The sequence below is a fragment of the Trichechus manatus genome, unplaced genomic scaffold, assembly GCF_000243295.1.
Source record: "Trichechus manatus latirostris isolate Lorelei unplaced genomic scaffold, TriManLat1.0 scaffold00236, whole genome shotgun sequence".
NCBI classification, from domain to species: Eukaryota; Metazoa; Chordata; class Mammalia; order Sirenia; family Trichechidae; genus Trichechus; species Trichechus manatus.
This window is the reverse complement of record NW_004444172.1, coordinates 748,344-765,564: the sequence shown is the minus strand read 5'-3', so window position 1 is coordinate 765,564 and position 17,221 is coordinate 748,344. Positions and strand designations below refer to the sequence as shown.

The 17,221-nt window shown below is 36.5% G+C and overlaps 1 protein-coding gene across 1 annotated transcript; it reads left to right on the top strand.

Annotated features, from left to right (window-relative positions):
- Nucleotides 1–6,724: 6,724 nt before the first annotated feature.
- Nucleotides 6,725–16,261, top strand: LOC101345076 (olfactory receptor 10AG1-like). Its single transcript, XM_023743121.1, has 3 exons — nucleotides 6,725–6,786; nucleotides 6,878–6,924; nucleotides 15,378–16,261. Exons 1-3 carry the CDS (start codon nucleotides 6,725–6,727, stop codon nucleotides 16,259–16,261), a joined length of 993 nt encoding a protein of 330 aa, XP_023598889.1.
- The last annotated feature ends 960 nt before the right edge of the window (nucleotides 16,262–17,221 follow it).

The window sequence follows — 17,221 nt, the reverse complement described above, 5'->3', positions numbered from 1 at the left end:
CTGGAAAGAAAAATAGACAGTTCCACTTTAATTGTAGGAGATGTTAACACACCACTCTTGGTAAAGGACAGAACATCTAGAAAGAAACTCAACAAAGATTCAGAAGATCTAAAGGCCGAAATCAACCAACTTGACCTAACTGACAGATATAGAACCCTCCACCCAATGCCAGCAATGTACACATTCTTTTCAAATGCATATGTTATATTCTCCAGAATAGACCTCATTTAGGCCACAAAGTGACCCTCAATAAAATTCAAAACATCAAAATAATACAAAGCATTCTCTCTGATCACAGCACCATAAAAGTAGCAATCAACAACAAGAAGACCAAGGGAAAAAAATATCAAAACATGGAAACTGAATAACACCTTGCTTAAAAACAACTGGGTAAAAGAAGAAATCAAAGAGGGAATGAAAAATTCATAGAATTAAATGACAATGAAAAAAAAAATACCAAAACATTTAGGACACATCAAAGGCAGTGCTCAGAGGTCAATTTATAGCAATAAACATATACAACAAAAAAGAAGAATGAGCCAAAATCTAAACGTTACCCCTACAACTCAAACAAGTAGAAAGAGAACAGCAAAAGAAACCCATGGTAACCAGAAGAAATGAAATAATAAAGATTAGAGCAGAAATAAATGAAATAGAGAACAGAAAAACAATAGAATGAACGAGGCCAATAGTTGGTTCTTCAAAAGGATAAAGAAAATCGACAAACCATTCGCCAAACTGACAAAAGAAAAACAGGAGAAGCAAATAACCCAAATAAGAAATGAAATGGGGGACATTACAACAGACTCACTGAAATAAAAAGGATCACAACAGAATATTATGAAAAATTGTACTCCAACAAATTTGAGAGCCTAGAGGAAATAGCCACTATGTGTCTATGAATTTGTCCTACAGTGGTGGCTTATGTGTTGCTGTGATACTGGAAGCTTTGCCGCTGGTATTTCAAACATCAGCAGGATTACTCATGGTGGACAGGTTTCCGCAGAGCTTCTAGACTAAGACAGACTATGAAGAAGAACCTGGTGGTCTACTTCTGAAAAAACTAGCCAGTGAAAACCCTATGAATAGCAGTGGAATATTGTCTGATACAGTGCTGGAAGAGGAGCCCCTCACGTTGGAAGGACTCAAGATATAACTGGGGATGAGCTGTCTCCTCAAAGTAGAGTTGACATTAATGACGTGAATGGAATCAAGCTTCATTTGCTGATGTGGCAAGACCCAAAATGAGAAGAAACAGCTGCAAATATCCATTAATAATAGGAATGTGGAATGCATGCAGTATGAATCTAGGAAAATTGGAAGTCATCAAAAATGAAATGGAATGCAAAACATCGAAATCGTAGGCATTAGTGAGCTGAAATGGACGAGTATTGGCCTTTTTGAATCAGACAATCTATAGTCTACTACGTCGGGAATGAAAAATTGAAGAGGAATCGCATCACATTTATCATCAGAAAGAACATTTCAGCATCTATCCTGAAGTACAACTTTGTCAGTGATAGGATAATATCCGTAAGCCTACAAAGAAGAAAAGTTACTACAAATATTATTTAAACTTACACAGCAACCAGTAATCCAAACGATGAAGAAATTGAAGATTTTTACCAATTTCTGCATTATGAAATTGATCAAACATGCAATCAAGATTTATTGATAACTGCTGGTGACTGGAATGCTAAAGTTGTAAACAAAAAAGATTGAATAGTAGCTGGAAAATACAGAATTAGATATAGAAATTCTGCTAGAGATTGCATGGTAGAATTTGGTAAGACCAAAGACTTATTCCTTGCAAATAACTTTTTTAAATAACATAAACAGTGACTATATACATTGGTATAGATTGAATTTGTGTTCCCCAAAAATATGTGTCAACTTAGCTAGGCCATGATTCACAGAATTGTGTGGTTTTCCACCATTTTTGTGATCAGGATTGGAGGAAGACTCATTAACAACCTGCAATATTCAGACAACACAACCTTGCTTGCCCTCCAGACTATGGGTGTTGGCCACACTCTCAGAATTCTGCGTGGAGGCTATTCAACCCTCGGCTTCAGCTCTGCCTTTCAGGTCCGCTGCAAAGGCAACTCTGCTCCCTCAGATTTGTGCAGCCCCGTTCTCCTAGTTCATCTGAGAGACAGCCCCGCCTCCTCAGCTTAGAGCAGCGAACCTGGCACTCGTGAATGGCAGTCCCACACTCCAGAACCAAGCTGGTGAAGAGCTGATTCTGAAATCCCAGAGCCCATTGTCCACCCTTTGAGACTGAGGCAGCTCTGCCTCCTCTGTTCCTTGTCTCTTCAGCAGCTTCCTGGTTCCTTGGCCTCTCAGCCCCTTGGGCCTCACCACTCGTGTCTGCCCTGCTGGGGCTTGTGTTCTAAAGCTCTGTAGGCCACAGATAAGTGCCTAGAGGCACCCTACTCTGCCAGTAAATTTGGGCCAGAAGGCACTCAGCTTTCTTACTCTGGGGGTCAGCTCCAGTGCTGTCTTGCGATGGTCTCCTGGTTCTGTTGTTGCCGTTTCTGTGCTGCTGTTTTGTGCCGTCTGCGCAGTCTGCAGTGCCATCTTCAGTGTAACAGCTCTCCCACTTCCTTTTGAGTCCTCACCAGAATTATCTGACGTCCATAATTCCACTAACAGTCTCTTCAAGGCAATCTAGGTTTTCAGTATTAGGCACTTTAAAACTGTTCCAGCCTCTATCCATTCACAGTTTCAAAATCACTTACACATTTTAGGTATCTGTTACAGCAGCACTCCATTCTCTTGGTACCAAATTCTGTCTTATTATCTAGTGTTGCTATAACAGAAATACCACAAGTGGATGGCTTTAACAAACAGATCTATTCTCTTACAATCTAGGAGACTAGAAGTTCAAATTCAGCATGCTAGCTCTAAGGGAAGTCTTTCTTTCTCTGTCGGCTCTGGGGGAAGGTCCTTATCATCAATCTTTCCCTAGCCTAGGAGCTTCTCAGAGCAGGGACCCTGAGCCCAAAGGACACACTCACTTCCTGGTTCTGCATTCTTGGTGGTAGGAGGTCCCCCTGTCTCTCTACTTGCTTCTCTCTTTTATATCTCAAAAGAGATCGGTTCAAGACACAACCTAATCTTGTAGCTTGAGTCCTACTACAGTAACATAACTGTTTCTAATGCTACCTCATTAACGTCATAGAGGTAGGATTTACAACACATGGGAAAATCACGTTAGAAGACAAAATTGTGGACAATCACACAATATTGGTAATCATGGTTTAGCCAAGTTGACACACATTTTTTGGGGACACAATTCAATCCATAACAGAAGCTTCAGATGAGATTTTCAAATTGGCCACAAGAAATAGTTCGGAGAACCAACATATGAAAGGCACCCTTTAGTAAAGAGAAAAACCTACCACTTGCCTTGAGCCCATTGTGACTCATGGTGAACTCGTGCATGTCAGAGTAGGTTTGTGCTCACTAGGTTGTCAATGCTATTTTTTCAGGAGTAGATCACCAAACTTTTCTTTCTAGATGTCTCTGGGTGGACATGAACGTCCAACCTTTTATTTAGCAGCTGAGCATGTTAACTATTTGCACAACCCAGGGACTCCATAGTAAAGAGAAGGAATACTTAAATACATAAAGGAATATAGTTCTAGAAACACACCATTGAGTAGTCATAGAATCCTAGAAAGGAAAGAAACAAATTTAATTACAAGTAGAAGTGGATATTGGGCCTGTGATTTCATACCTAAGAATTTTATCTCCATACACCTGGTAGAAGATGAAATAGGAAAAGAATTATGACAGGAAAGCTGCTTCTTCTTTTTCTTTTTCTGTCTTAAATGATCTTGCTGAAAATGTTTGTTTTTGACGTGGCATGGCGCTTTGAATCAGCCAGACACCTTCCATGATGTGTGAGTGGCCATCCTAACATTATTAAAACCATCTGTTTCTGCCAGCAGAAATGCTTTTATTTTCACAAAAGTTAACCTAGAAACACAGAGTTCCACCTTTAAAAGGGGATCTCAGCACCCATTACAGGGAAGAGACCAAGTGAAGTATGTTCATGTGATGAAACATACGACACATTTCCCTAAAAATCCATCTGGATAAATTATGGTAGTAAGACTAAGCAAGGCCAATTCACATCAGTTATCAAGGGTCTGCAATGGAATAGCTAGAAAGATTAACTTTTTCCATAAAATAATGTCAGAGAGTAAGAGGTATTACTCCCCCACGTACTCTCACCATATCTGGGAAAGCAAGTTTGCTTGGGGTTGATGCCAAAAAGTGGTTGCGGCAAAGATCAGATCTATTCAGAGAAAATTGTTTAGAAAAATAAGCCAGACTGATTGCTAAACAGAAATATTCTGCTAGAAAATAAGTAGATACACAAGAGAGATTTCCCCCAGGGACAGCGCAACTATTTCCCATTTAAGAGCACTTAGTGTTTGAAAGCATGCAAAGGCTATTTTAGAATCCGAGTGACTTCCTGAGATCAAAAAGAAGTGTAAATTTAAAAAGAGTATATGTTAACAATACACCTGGACTCTCCTAGATAGTTTCATGAAATCTTTAAAGGTAAGCTCATTATACTGATGGGCTACTTCATGTAAATGTATTTCCAAATATGAAGTTCAAGATACAACTGATGAAATTCTGAAAAAAACTGTATTTGAAAATGAGTTAACTACTTAAGATACACATGCAGCCCCCAAACTTTCTGAATTATAAATTAAATAAAATCAGATGCAAGGCAAATGATCTTAACAATGGTATTTATTATTTATAATAAAATACCCCCACTCCTTACTTATGGACTCTGTTAGGATCCAAAGACCATATTGTTATTGTAAAATTGGAGTTATGCAAAAATGGAGGATTTTTTTCTGTTTTCACATCATCTATTTGTACAATTTTTTTTTTAGAAAATATAACCATAGAAGTATTGAAAGGAGATGTGTGGAAATTTCACATTTATTGTTTAGTACCAGCAGTATTGGCTTAGCTTCCTTGGTATTGTGGTGTTGTTAATGCCCAGCTTGCATAGTTCACTTTTGCATGCTCGTATGATTTTGATTTATTTTCTTCCTATCTTCCCTCTTGCTTTCCCATAATTTTCAAGTTTAACTAAGTTTCTCTTTGAGAGGTAGAGCGACCTTGTAGGGTGGCAGAAAACATTGATAACCCTTAAGGACTAGGATTAACTTATCTGCGACGTGACAATAAGAGTGCCAGATGACCTTCCAGGATTCCCAATAAGAAATTAGATCATCTGGGTAGTACAAAATGTAACCAACTGAAGAGAAACTATAATTCTGTCCCTATAAAAACTTTCAGCCAGTCTCCAGTGGGGAGAAAGGTCTTTTGGAGAAGCTCATTCCCCTCTGTCTCCTGTATATTGATATACAATAAAACACTCTTCCTGCTCAGTATTGGCTTCTGCGGCAGGCTGCTCAAACCCACCATTGTTGTAACAGTAAAAACAGCTAAGATTTACTGATGTGCTCATCACTGTGAAGGGTCCAGTTATTGATTATTTCTCTGCGGAGAAGGATTGGAGGAGACAAAGCTGGATAAAGCCAGGCTGTGTGACTGGAGAGCCCAAGGCTTAACCACATCATCTTCCTCCTGTGCTAGATCAGAGATCCCATCATGGAGCTGCCTCAAGTGTTCCACTCCCACCCCTGCAAGCCCTGCATTCAAGATCTAGAAGGCTACTCTGCCTTTCAGGCCTGGCGAGTCCCTGTGGTTCAGGGCTTCCTGTGAAGGTGCTGAGATCCTGGCCGTGCACCTGGCCTCACTGAGATGGAGGTTTTAGGCCCAGTTTGGCTCACTTTGGGATGTCATTAAACTCACACACATTTCTTCCAAAAAACCTCTCAGATGCCTCTTTCTTTCCTCACTTCCTAAACCACAGCAATTTTGAGCTGCAGGGCCTCAGGTCAGATAGAAGCTGAGAACTCAGAACAGGTGTCCTCTGGCTCGGTACTTCCTGCCTGTTTGCCTAGAGGCCATGGCCATGAAGAAGACCGGCTAGCCTGGTAGCTGGATGCAGAGGGAATGGAGAGCGTGGGGGAGTTTGGCCCAGCTTCCTGGAGGCTACCCAGACACCCTCCACAAGTAAGGGGATGATCCACAGCTGTTGCCACCATGGCCACTGCCTTTTAATGTGCAAAAGTTTGGATAGTAGATTATTTACTATTGCTGTAAGTGTGACACGTCAGATAACGAGACAGGCAATAAGTGGGGAGCAGGTGTAACTCATTTAAGGTCATTTTGAAAACTAGTATTAATAGAAATAGGGAAATATAAGCAAATGCTTGTCTGATCACCTTCATACTGAACATTATTAAGTCAAAATCATTAGCTGATTGGACTAGAAAGGAGTATGGGGTAGTAGATTTGAGGAGAGAAGGAAATACATGAATAATTGATCTGAAAAGTTGGAGAGTAAATATTAGACAAGTGTAATATGAATTGTCTAGTAGTGTCAGTAACTGCTTGATGTCTAAGGATATTAACAGAAAGTGAAGCAAGGCAGTTCATTACAATCCAGGTTTAATAAAATATACCAGGATTTTATTTTTTGAATTGATTTTAATAGCATTATCAGTTCATTGTTGAAGTTTCAAATCACATTCCCTAGATATAGAACATGGTTATGGTGGAATTAATTAAAGAGACATGTAGGTTTATTCATGCACCTATCCAATTAATAGAAGTAAAAATGCTTTTCAAAAATGTGAAGGTATTAATCATCTTGAATTTACAATATCTACAGATGGAAAGGAAACCCTGTTGGCATAGTGGTTAAGTGCTATGGCTGCTAACCAAAAGGTTGGCTGTTTGAATCCACCAGAAACTTCTTGGAAATGGAAATCAAATTAAGAGCAAAAGAATCAAGTAATACTACAATTATGGAATTTGCTTTCATCGGGATATACCCAATCTCCACTGGATTCTCTTTGGGATATTTTTCATCATGTATCTGATTATTTTGTTGGGCAATAGCATCATAATATTGATAACAAGAATTGACCCGACTCTCCAGAACCATTTTGACACCGATGATGAATCCCGTTATACATTGCCTGAGGAACAAAGATGTCACGGTGGCGCTGAATAGATTACTACCTAAGTTGTTAACATGAGGCAATGACTTAAAATAACAGAAACAAATTATCAATGTTTTTGTCACGTAGATACAACAGGAAAAATCTTCTAGTTTTGTTTCTGCATTCCTAAATAGAAATAATAAATTGTGTGCTAACAATCTCACATTATGTCAAGGGAACTTTGTTTCATAGATTTAACTACTTCTGTGTAATCAAACCACAAATTAACTATATTGCAAAAATCTAATCTTGAAGATCAATCTTTCCTCTGACTGTGAACAAGTGAGTTTTGAGACTGTCTGAATAGTACAATGGAAGATAATTGAGTGTGTCATATAATTAGGAATTAGGATTATGCTCTGTGATAATTTTTTCTTATATTTACTATTCCTTCAGAGGTATTTGCTGCCCTTCTCTGACCCTCTGGTTGGATTCAGCCAATGAGAAACACCAGCAGTAGCTATGATGGTGGAAGCCTGGGAGAACTTGGGGTTTTCTTTGCATTTCTTCTGTGCTTCTATGTCTTGTCTCTGGCCGTGTCCCTTAAAACTACACAAGCTGCAGGCTGTATCCTCATCTATGATCTCACCTCTCACCATTCTTTGGTAACATTATATCCTCCCCTTTTAGCTTCAGACCTTGGTTTTGTAAAATCTTCCTACACATGCAAGGTTCAGGTATTTTCCCCATAATCTAACCATACCAATGTAAACAGCCCTTTCATTAAAGTACTTTAATTGGAAGCTTCTGGAATGAATTCTGTATTGCCAGGCCCCCACTAGTACCTCATTCTTACATTCTATTCTTGCGTACTTTTTGGGCAGTGATTTAACATTTTTTTCTTTGTGAAAGAAAAACAAAATACAAACTTTTTTACTCTATAAACTGATTCAAGAAAAATCTCTTATAGAAATAGCCATACTTGTACAAAAATGACTATTACAAATATGCATTTGTTGAGGAATATTTAAAAAAAATATAGCAAAAAAATTAAATTTGAAGCAAAGGGAATTGGAGATTGTATTAAGAAACTGGAGTATGTCCATACCATAAAATTATACAGCCCAATGAAGAAGATTTTAGAAAATCAGTGGTGAAGGAATTCCAAGTCTGTGCTGATATGTAAAAGAAATTAAAATCTATTTATAAAATATTACCCTATTTTAGGAAAACAGTGAAAGAAAAACCCATTAAAAACAAACATGTTGCCAGTTAGTGAATTCTGACTCATAATGACACTGTTGGTTTTTGTTGATGTTAGGTGCCCTCAAGTAGGTTCCAACTCATAGTGACCCTATGTATAACCGAACTAACACTGCCAGGTCCTGTATCATTCTCATGATTGTTGTTATGCTTGAACCCATTGTTTCAGCCACTGTGTCAATCTATCTCTCCTCTTTTTCACTGACACTCCACTTTACCAAGCATGACGTCTTTCTCCAGGGACTGGTCCTTCCTGATAACATATCCTAAAGAATGTGAGACGAAGTCTCACCATCCTCACTTCAAAGGAGCATTCTGGTTGTACTTCCAAGACAGATTTGTTTGTTCTCTTGGTAATTCATGGTATATTCAATATTCTTCACCAACATTACAGCTCAAAACATCAACTCTTCTTTGATCTTCCTTATTCATTGTCCAGCTTTCGCGTGCATATGAGCTGACTGAAAATGCCATGGCTTGGATCAGGTGCACCTTAGTCCTCAAAGTGACATCTTTGCTTTTAACTCTTTAATGAGGTCTTGTTGCTGGGGTCTTCTGCCCAACCTGGGCAGCCCCTATGAGGTTCTTGCCTTCTACTGACTAAGAATGACCAGGAGAGGCTCAAGTTTTCTGCACGAACAAAGCTTTATTGAGCAAAAGTAGCTCGTGAACAGAGACAAACAGGGATCAAGGAACAAAGGATTGGCTAGGACTTATAAAGGTTTTTAGGTGGGAAAAGGCATCATCTTTATTCATGCAAGAGGCGAGGTTATGAAGATTTGGTGTGCACGCAGGAGGCAGCCCAAGATGGAACCCGTGGCAAAGGCTGGTGGGTTTGTTTGTCAAGACTTATTTTGGGATGTTGTACATGTGCTGTCTTTCCAGGTGCCGGTTTGATTCCCGCCAGGGTTCTCAGTTCTAGTTTGTCATCAGTAGAAGGTCATCGGTCGATCACTCCGTGGCATTTTACTTATGCCTAGAATACTGGATCAGACTAGTATGCCTACAAAACATCTTACAGGGAAGAATAATACGGAACTGGGTGGGTTGTTTGTTTTTACCTCATGCTCCAAGATGTGGGTTAATCTTCAGCTATATCAGTTAGGCTTGGTTAATCTTTCAGTTTTGTAACCTGGGCTTTCATTTAACCCATTGTTCCCTGCTGTTTTCTACCTGTCTTATTCCTTTGAAACAGATTTGCCCAGTGTAATGTGTCATTTGATTTCTTGACTGCTGCTTCCATGGGTGTTGATTGTGGATCCAAGTTAAATGAAATCCGCGATGACTTCAATCTTTTCTCCTTTTATCATGATATTGCTTATTGGTCCAGTTTTGAGGATTTTTGTTTTCTTTTTGTTGAAGTGTAGGACAGAGTAGAACTATTCCACAGGGTTTCTAAGTCTGTAATTTTTATGGAAGCCAACTGCCACAGCTTTTTCCTGAGGAGCTGCTGATGGATTGTACCACCATCCTCTGGTATAGCAGCCGAGCACTTAACCACTGCACCATCAGGGCTCCATACAATGAAAGATGGCACCTCACAATTCCATTCAATTATTTACATGTGCTGTCAGCAGTTAGTACGTGTATGAGCACTATTTGGGTGGGTGTTGATTAGAAGGGATTATTGGCTTCCTCACAGTGGCAGGATTTCAAATGATTTCTGCTTTATTTTTTATATTTTTTCTATATAGTTTGAATTTACTACAATGAGAAGGTAATTGGTGTATCACATGAAACAATAATCATTATTCATTCTGAAAATAACGTAAGAAAAAACATAGAAAATATTTCCATTTCTTCCTTTCTTCTTGCTACTAAATGTCTTAAGAATCTAGCACCTAGCAGAGATACTTCAACATCAGCCAAGTTGTCTTTGACTTGTGAAGGAAACAGAAATGTGTGTGTGTTTGTGTGTGCTGTATAAATCCAATGAAGAAAATACAAAGCTTTGAATATTGCCAAATCATTGATCAAAATTTCCTACCCATAAAAGTTTTATTATTAAACCTAAAAGAAAATGAACACAGTTGTATTGTTTTATCCATTTTGATTATTTGAAAGTATTCACCAGAATTCACTTGGTGTACCCTCATAAGACTATTATTTAAAGACAAAGGATACTGTGCAGTGAGAAAAAGAAAATAACAGAAAACATTGCAGAGACGTATTCAACAAAAAGAATTCCCCAGTGTCCTTTCTTTGCACACCCAAAGCTTCACTCTGGCTTGAGATTCTAAAATCTGTGCAAGGAATCTTTTTTTTTTTTTTCTGGTAAAGTTCAGAGAGCAAGGCAAGGTGGGATTGGGGTTAGGATTTCACCTGGTCATGTAACCAAGTGAGGCTTGTCAAACCAGTTAGCACAGTTGAAAATCATCAGTAAAGAAACCCCAGGATATTTTCAGACTTTAAACAGCATATAATAAAGTTCGTTGATTTTATCTTAGCCTAGAATGAAAAAATTAGATATCCATAGATAAGGATAGAATTTTTCCAGTACAAGTGTGTATCAAGTCTATTTCCTCAGTGGTAATGACTGTATTCAATAACCTGTTAAGCCACTGCATTAATTTTCTAATTCTGTGTAACAACCAACAAAATTTGCAGCTTAAAATAACATAAATTTATTATTTCACAGTTTATGTAGGTTAGAAGTCTGGTAAGGCATGGCTGGTTTCTCTGCTTACAGTCTCAAAGGCTGAAATCAAAGTGTCTGCTAGGTTGCATTCTTGTCTGAAGACTTTTGGGAAGAATATCTGATTCCAAGACCCTTGAGGTTGTAGTCAGAAATCGATTTCTTCTAGTTGTAGGACTAAGGTCCTATTTCCTTAAGAGATGTCAGTTAGAAGTTACTATGAGCTTCTAGAAGCCATACACAATCCATGCCATGTGATTCCTTCCATCTTTCTCACCTTGAATCTCTCATTTCCTGTCTTTGAACTCTGGACCCAGATTTAAAGGGATCATGTGATTCAGTCTGTCCCACCTGGATGATTTTTCTAATTTAAAGTAAACAGATTTGAAACCATAATTACATTTGCAAAATCCCTTCATGCAACATCTGGATTAATGTTTGATTGAATAACTGGGAGAAGGGCTGTGTGCATTCTGGAGCAGAAATCTTGGAGATCATCTTAGAATTTTACCTACCACAGTTATAAAATAAATATAAAATGTAGGGAACAAAGATAAATAATATGAAAGCAAAAATTGAATAAAATAACAAAAAATAGAATCAGTAAAAGTTGATGGAGCAGTTCTTTGAAAACAGAACTAAGTAACCTATGACAAGTTGTATTGAGGGGGGACAAAGCAAACACAGTCATTACTAGGAATAAGACAGAAAATACGACCCCAGGGATTGAGGTGATTTGTTTACATTATAGAAAGTTTGCATGTAAGTTTGCTAAATCTATAAATTACAGAACCAAAAGCACTGTATTCCAAGAAAATATCAATTCCACAAATACGTAAGCATATACATACATACATACATACATAATTCTTGGAGAAACCTTCAACAATTGTAACCATGACCAACTTTTGCATTGCTCAATATTTTAAAATCTATTAATTCATTTGAATTAAAGAAAATGTTACTTAATGTTCACTATAAGTCAGATGCCATTTTAGGAACACGATATAATTCATCACAATAATAAATCAATGTAATTCATCACAATAATAAATCAATGAAAACTAGTGAAGATGATTTGAAAAAATAATCTTAATTTCATATAAAAAATAGTAAACCCTAAAAACATTGATCACATTCTCAAAATAATACAAAGCACTGCTCTCCTATTCTAGTTTTCCTCATCTTTTGACGATAAAATGACATGCTTAAGTCTGTATTTTATAAAGATTTGTTTATTTTCCATTTCAATTTGATATTAAACACGTATCCTTATGTTGTCTGTAAATGTGTTGGAAGCAAAGAGGGGCAGTGGCAACTAATAAAATTGCAACTTCTGAAGGTAAGGGGATCTAACTGGCTTAATGAATCTGTGATAGCCAGACTTCTACCTTCAGTAAAGATGGAGTATCTTGACTTGATTTATCTCCAGTGAAACAACTGAAACTCTAGAGGCACAAAAAAAAAATAACAATAGCTATCAAAACATTACATATCAATTAAAGAAGGACAATGCTATCTATTTTTCCTATGAAAATTTTGTGTAACTTCAGGCCACAATGATTTTCTACTGTTTTCTTCTAGAAATTTTAGATTTTTAGGATTTATATTTAGGTCAACAATCCCAATTTGTTAATATTTATATTTATAATGTTATGAAGGATGGATCTAAGTTCATTTTTTAATAGAGAAATGTAATTGTATTCCAGATTTAAAATGCTTATATTTAACACAGTCTAGAGGTATACTTTGATATAGTATCTATGTTGTTCATGACAAAAATTAATTAATTAATTCTCTAGCCAGGTTTTGTGAGGTTTTTTTTTTTTTGTAAGGTAGATCACAATAAATAAAGCATGGATATGCAAGGGTGAGAGAAACCTAGTGTTGCTATATTCCAAGGTCCAAATAGTGGAATAAAGGGAGAAATATTAAGAAAATGGAGGTAAGAAATGGCCTCAAATACACAATTCTGATCTTGAACAGTCTCCAGTGAGTAAGTGGTTTGCTCTGTCTAGGGCATACTTGCTCTCTGCCAAGATCTAGCTGGGATGAGGACATGAATCCCTAGGGGGAATAGGAAAGTACAACTTTATCCAGAGTTTCTGGAAAAACAACTTAGAATAAGTGGCAAGCAAAGGCATCATTAAATATTGAGGTGACATCTGGGAAAGGAAATGCAACCATTGTAAAAGGAGGGATATTTTTGTTTAAAGAGAAGTTGTTGGTTTGAAGTAATATATTCTGAAAGAGATGTTAGTTCCAGTTAGGAGAAAAAAAATCTTACTAAAGCAGAAGTTTATTACAAACCCATATATATATAGATATATAAAACCTTTGGACTTAAACAGTTCTACTGAGAGAAAAAAAAAGCAACTTTCGTCAAATCTAGCAGAGTAAGTATGACATCTTTTATGTTGGTATGATTTTTGTGTTGGTATCTTATATTTATCTTAGAACACTATAAAACTCTGAGAATCACAGTTCGGGGACAAATAACATAAAACCAATTGTAAACTAAAAAATTAGCACTCAAATTAAAGCCTGCAAATTTGAATTTCTCACTTTCTTAATTATGAAGTAAACTAAAAACAAAACCGATACTAAAACACTTTGAACGTCATAAAACCCAATATTAATACTGCACATTTAATGATAAAAATAAATTAATGATAAAAATAAGTAAATTACTGAAAGTTTCATTTATAGTAAATCACTTCTAATATGCAAAACATTAGATTACCTTTATTTATACGTGCTTCTATGACTCATTCCATAATAAGACGCTTGCTATTTTAATGGAGAATCTATCTCTGATTTTTCTCAAACATTTAATTTTCTCGAAATGTTGACCTTTTTAGAATGGCAGAATTAAATAATAACAATAGTAATAATAATTCACAAACACGGAACTTCTTATTTAATTTTTTTTTCTCACAGCACGCTTCTTCATATCTTAAAAGAAGTACTAAAAAGTTTTAAGTCAACATTTCAGTTTTGTTGAGAAGCATTGAGAAATTACTGAATTTGAGAAAGAAAGCTGGTGTTGAAGGATTTGGGGGCGATGTCCAGTGTTTCTACTTACAGCTGTCATCAAATAGGATAAAATCATAACCAGCTGACATCAGGCTCATAATGAAAAATGATAGTGACATAAAAGTGGGTTCTCTTGGTCTGGCTCCTTTTTCCGTAATAACTAGCACTGGAAACCATTTTCTTTATTCATATCTGAATAGATATTTTCTTGGGTCTTATAACATGAAATTATAAGTTTGTCGGGATTCTTCTCTGCCTTTTTAGCATGAGTATTGAATTCTTATAGAATATTACATTAAATTAAATGCAGAATAATAGTTTAAAAATATTATGTGTCCCACACTCTGTTCGTTTAATATAGAGGAACATTGTGGAATATGAAAAACAATCTCTGTGTTATGGGAAGTTGTCAGGTTAGGGAAAGATAAGACACAGGGATAAATTCTCCTAGAAGCAATATCAAGTGTCAGTGAGTGACACACAGTTTAGGAATAAAAGGACAGAGACTGAGATCACACTGAAACTTAAAATAATCTCTGAGAGATTCATGAGGGTCATCCCACTGGGTGAGTAAAATAGTTATGCATTTATTTAGTTTGCATTACTGAACTTTGACTATCATGTAACATGTCTAATATTATATAAATACATAAGATACATAATTGAGACCCTTACATAGAAGCCCCATCTGGTCTCCTATCAGTCAATATCTTGTCTGTGTAGTTTTATTACATTACTTAGAACAGCATTTTATATAGATATGTGGAAGGAGAGAGAAAACTGACTTTATGGCAAGCAAGACAACTGGTAAGTATCAGATCCAAAAATAAAGAAAACATGCTCAAGAGTCAATGTCAAAAGTAGTACGGATGGAAGTGACGTTTCGGGTAAGAAAGCAGTGGATAATTTTAATACTTAACAATCTTGTTCAAAAATTATTTATTGACACTTTTCTTATGGTGCTCTGTCCTGGAGATTCCTTAATCACAAATACGATCAGAATTACAGAATATAACAATGCCATATAATAAACTAAATAAATCTTAGGTAAGCTTTTTATAACTTCTCCTTTATTCTCACAACAACTCTAAGATAGATATTTACGTCCATATTTTTATCAAATATAAAAAAATGACTTTAAATATTTAAATGATGACTGAGGTCAACTAAAACCCTAAGCATTGACAACCTAATTCAAACCTAGATCTATTCTCTTGATCTGGAAATTCTTCTAGAATTATCATGGGGATTAAAAATTGTATACGCTACTTCCACACACCTCGTTAGACTGTAGAATTGGAAAACAGGTCAAAAAGATAATTAATTAATTTCACTACTTTCACAGATGGAACACCTACCAGAAGTAAACCTCACTTCAGTGACGGAATTTTTTCTTTTGGGGTTCACTGATATTCCTCATCTTCAAATGTTTCTTTTGGGGATATTTTTCTTTGCTTATGTGATTATCTTGATGGGAAATGGCATAATTATTCTCATAACCAGGGTAGACAAGGCTCTCCAGACTCCCATGTATTTTTTCCTGGTAAATTTTTCCTTCTTGGAAATCTGTTACGTGTCAATCACTATTCCTAAAATGCTCGTGAACCTTTGGACTCAGCAAAGAAATATTTCTTTGTCTGAATGTGCTACACAAATGTGTTTTTTCCTTATACTGGGAAGTACGGAGTGTTTACTCCTGGCAGTGATGGCCTATGACCGCTATGTGGCCATTTGTAACCCTCTGCACTATCCTCTAGTCATGAACCGCAGGGTCTGTACCCAGTTGGTGACTGGCTCCTGGATCACTGCAATCCCAGTTCAGATAGGGCAAACATATCAGATTTTCTCTTTGCCATTTTGTGGATCTAACCAAATCAACCACTTCTTCTGTGACATCCCTCCATTATTCAAGCTGGCCTGCGGGGACACCTTTGTGAATGAGATGTCGGTCTACATTGTGGTTGTGTTGTTTCTCACAGTTCCATTTCTGTTGATAATTGGCTCCTACGGAAAAATCATGTCCACCATCCTGAGGTTACCATCAGCCACAAGTCGAGCCAAAGCCTTCTCCACCTGCTCATCTCATCTTACGGTTGTGGCTTTATTCTTTGGATCAGGAATCATTACATATTTTCAACCCAAATCCAAACACTCTTCTGGAAGAGACAGAGTTCTCTCTCTTTTCTATACCATTGTCACCCCAATGTTTAACCCCATAATATACACTTTGAGAAATAAAGATGTCATGGCAACTTTGAGAAAATTGCTACCTTAATGTTTAGTCACATTAGCCACAAATTTGAACTCATTACATCTTTTCTCATTTAATTTTGCACTTATATAATCAGAAATTAAGTTTAGTTTGATTCCATGCCTTAGTGTATATTGATTATTTTTACTCATTCTTGAGCTTGCCATTTTATGTCAGACTTTTTGATATCAGGGTCGTATTCACAATTGTTGTATTGCAAATAAGAAATTAATTATTTTGACAAATTTCATATATGGTGAATTAGTTTACCACCCCTACAAGTTAAATGGTGATTTGAGACTTCTCCCTGAATAATGTCTCTCTTATCTATTAATTGATTTCACAATAGCTTTTTTTCCTAAAAATCATTCCCCTTTATGTAGCTTTTGTTTTTGTTGAATGTTCTCTTTATATGACTATCATTTATTTTTTTTTCTTTTCATAAAGATATCTACTAGTAAAGAGTATTGTATATGGTATACCTTTGGAGAATATTTGTTGAACAATGTGCTTATATTTTTAGACATTTTATTCATTCAACACACTGAAGTTTCTGGTTTAAGATTTTCCATAGAGAACCAAACTAAAACCAAACTCGTTGCCCTCGAGTTGATTCCGACTCATAGAGACCCTATAGGAGAGTAGTACTGCTGCATAGGGTTTCCAAGGAGCGGATGGAGGATTCGAACTGCCAATCTTTTGGTTAGCAACTGAGTTCTTAACCACTGCTGTACCCAAGGCTCCTCTACAAAGAACACTTCAGAAATAATTAAAAATGAAAACTCCACAAAACAATACTGACAAGGTTGGTGGGTATGGTGACAAATCTTTCAACTGTTAAAATCACTTAAAATTGTAAAGCCAGCCTTGAAATGAAAATCAGATGAGATACGAAGCATATTAAGCCATGATCTACCGCATTCTGTGATGGTATTTGATTATCTATATATCTATCTATGTATATATATGTGTGTGTGTGTGTGT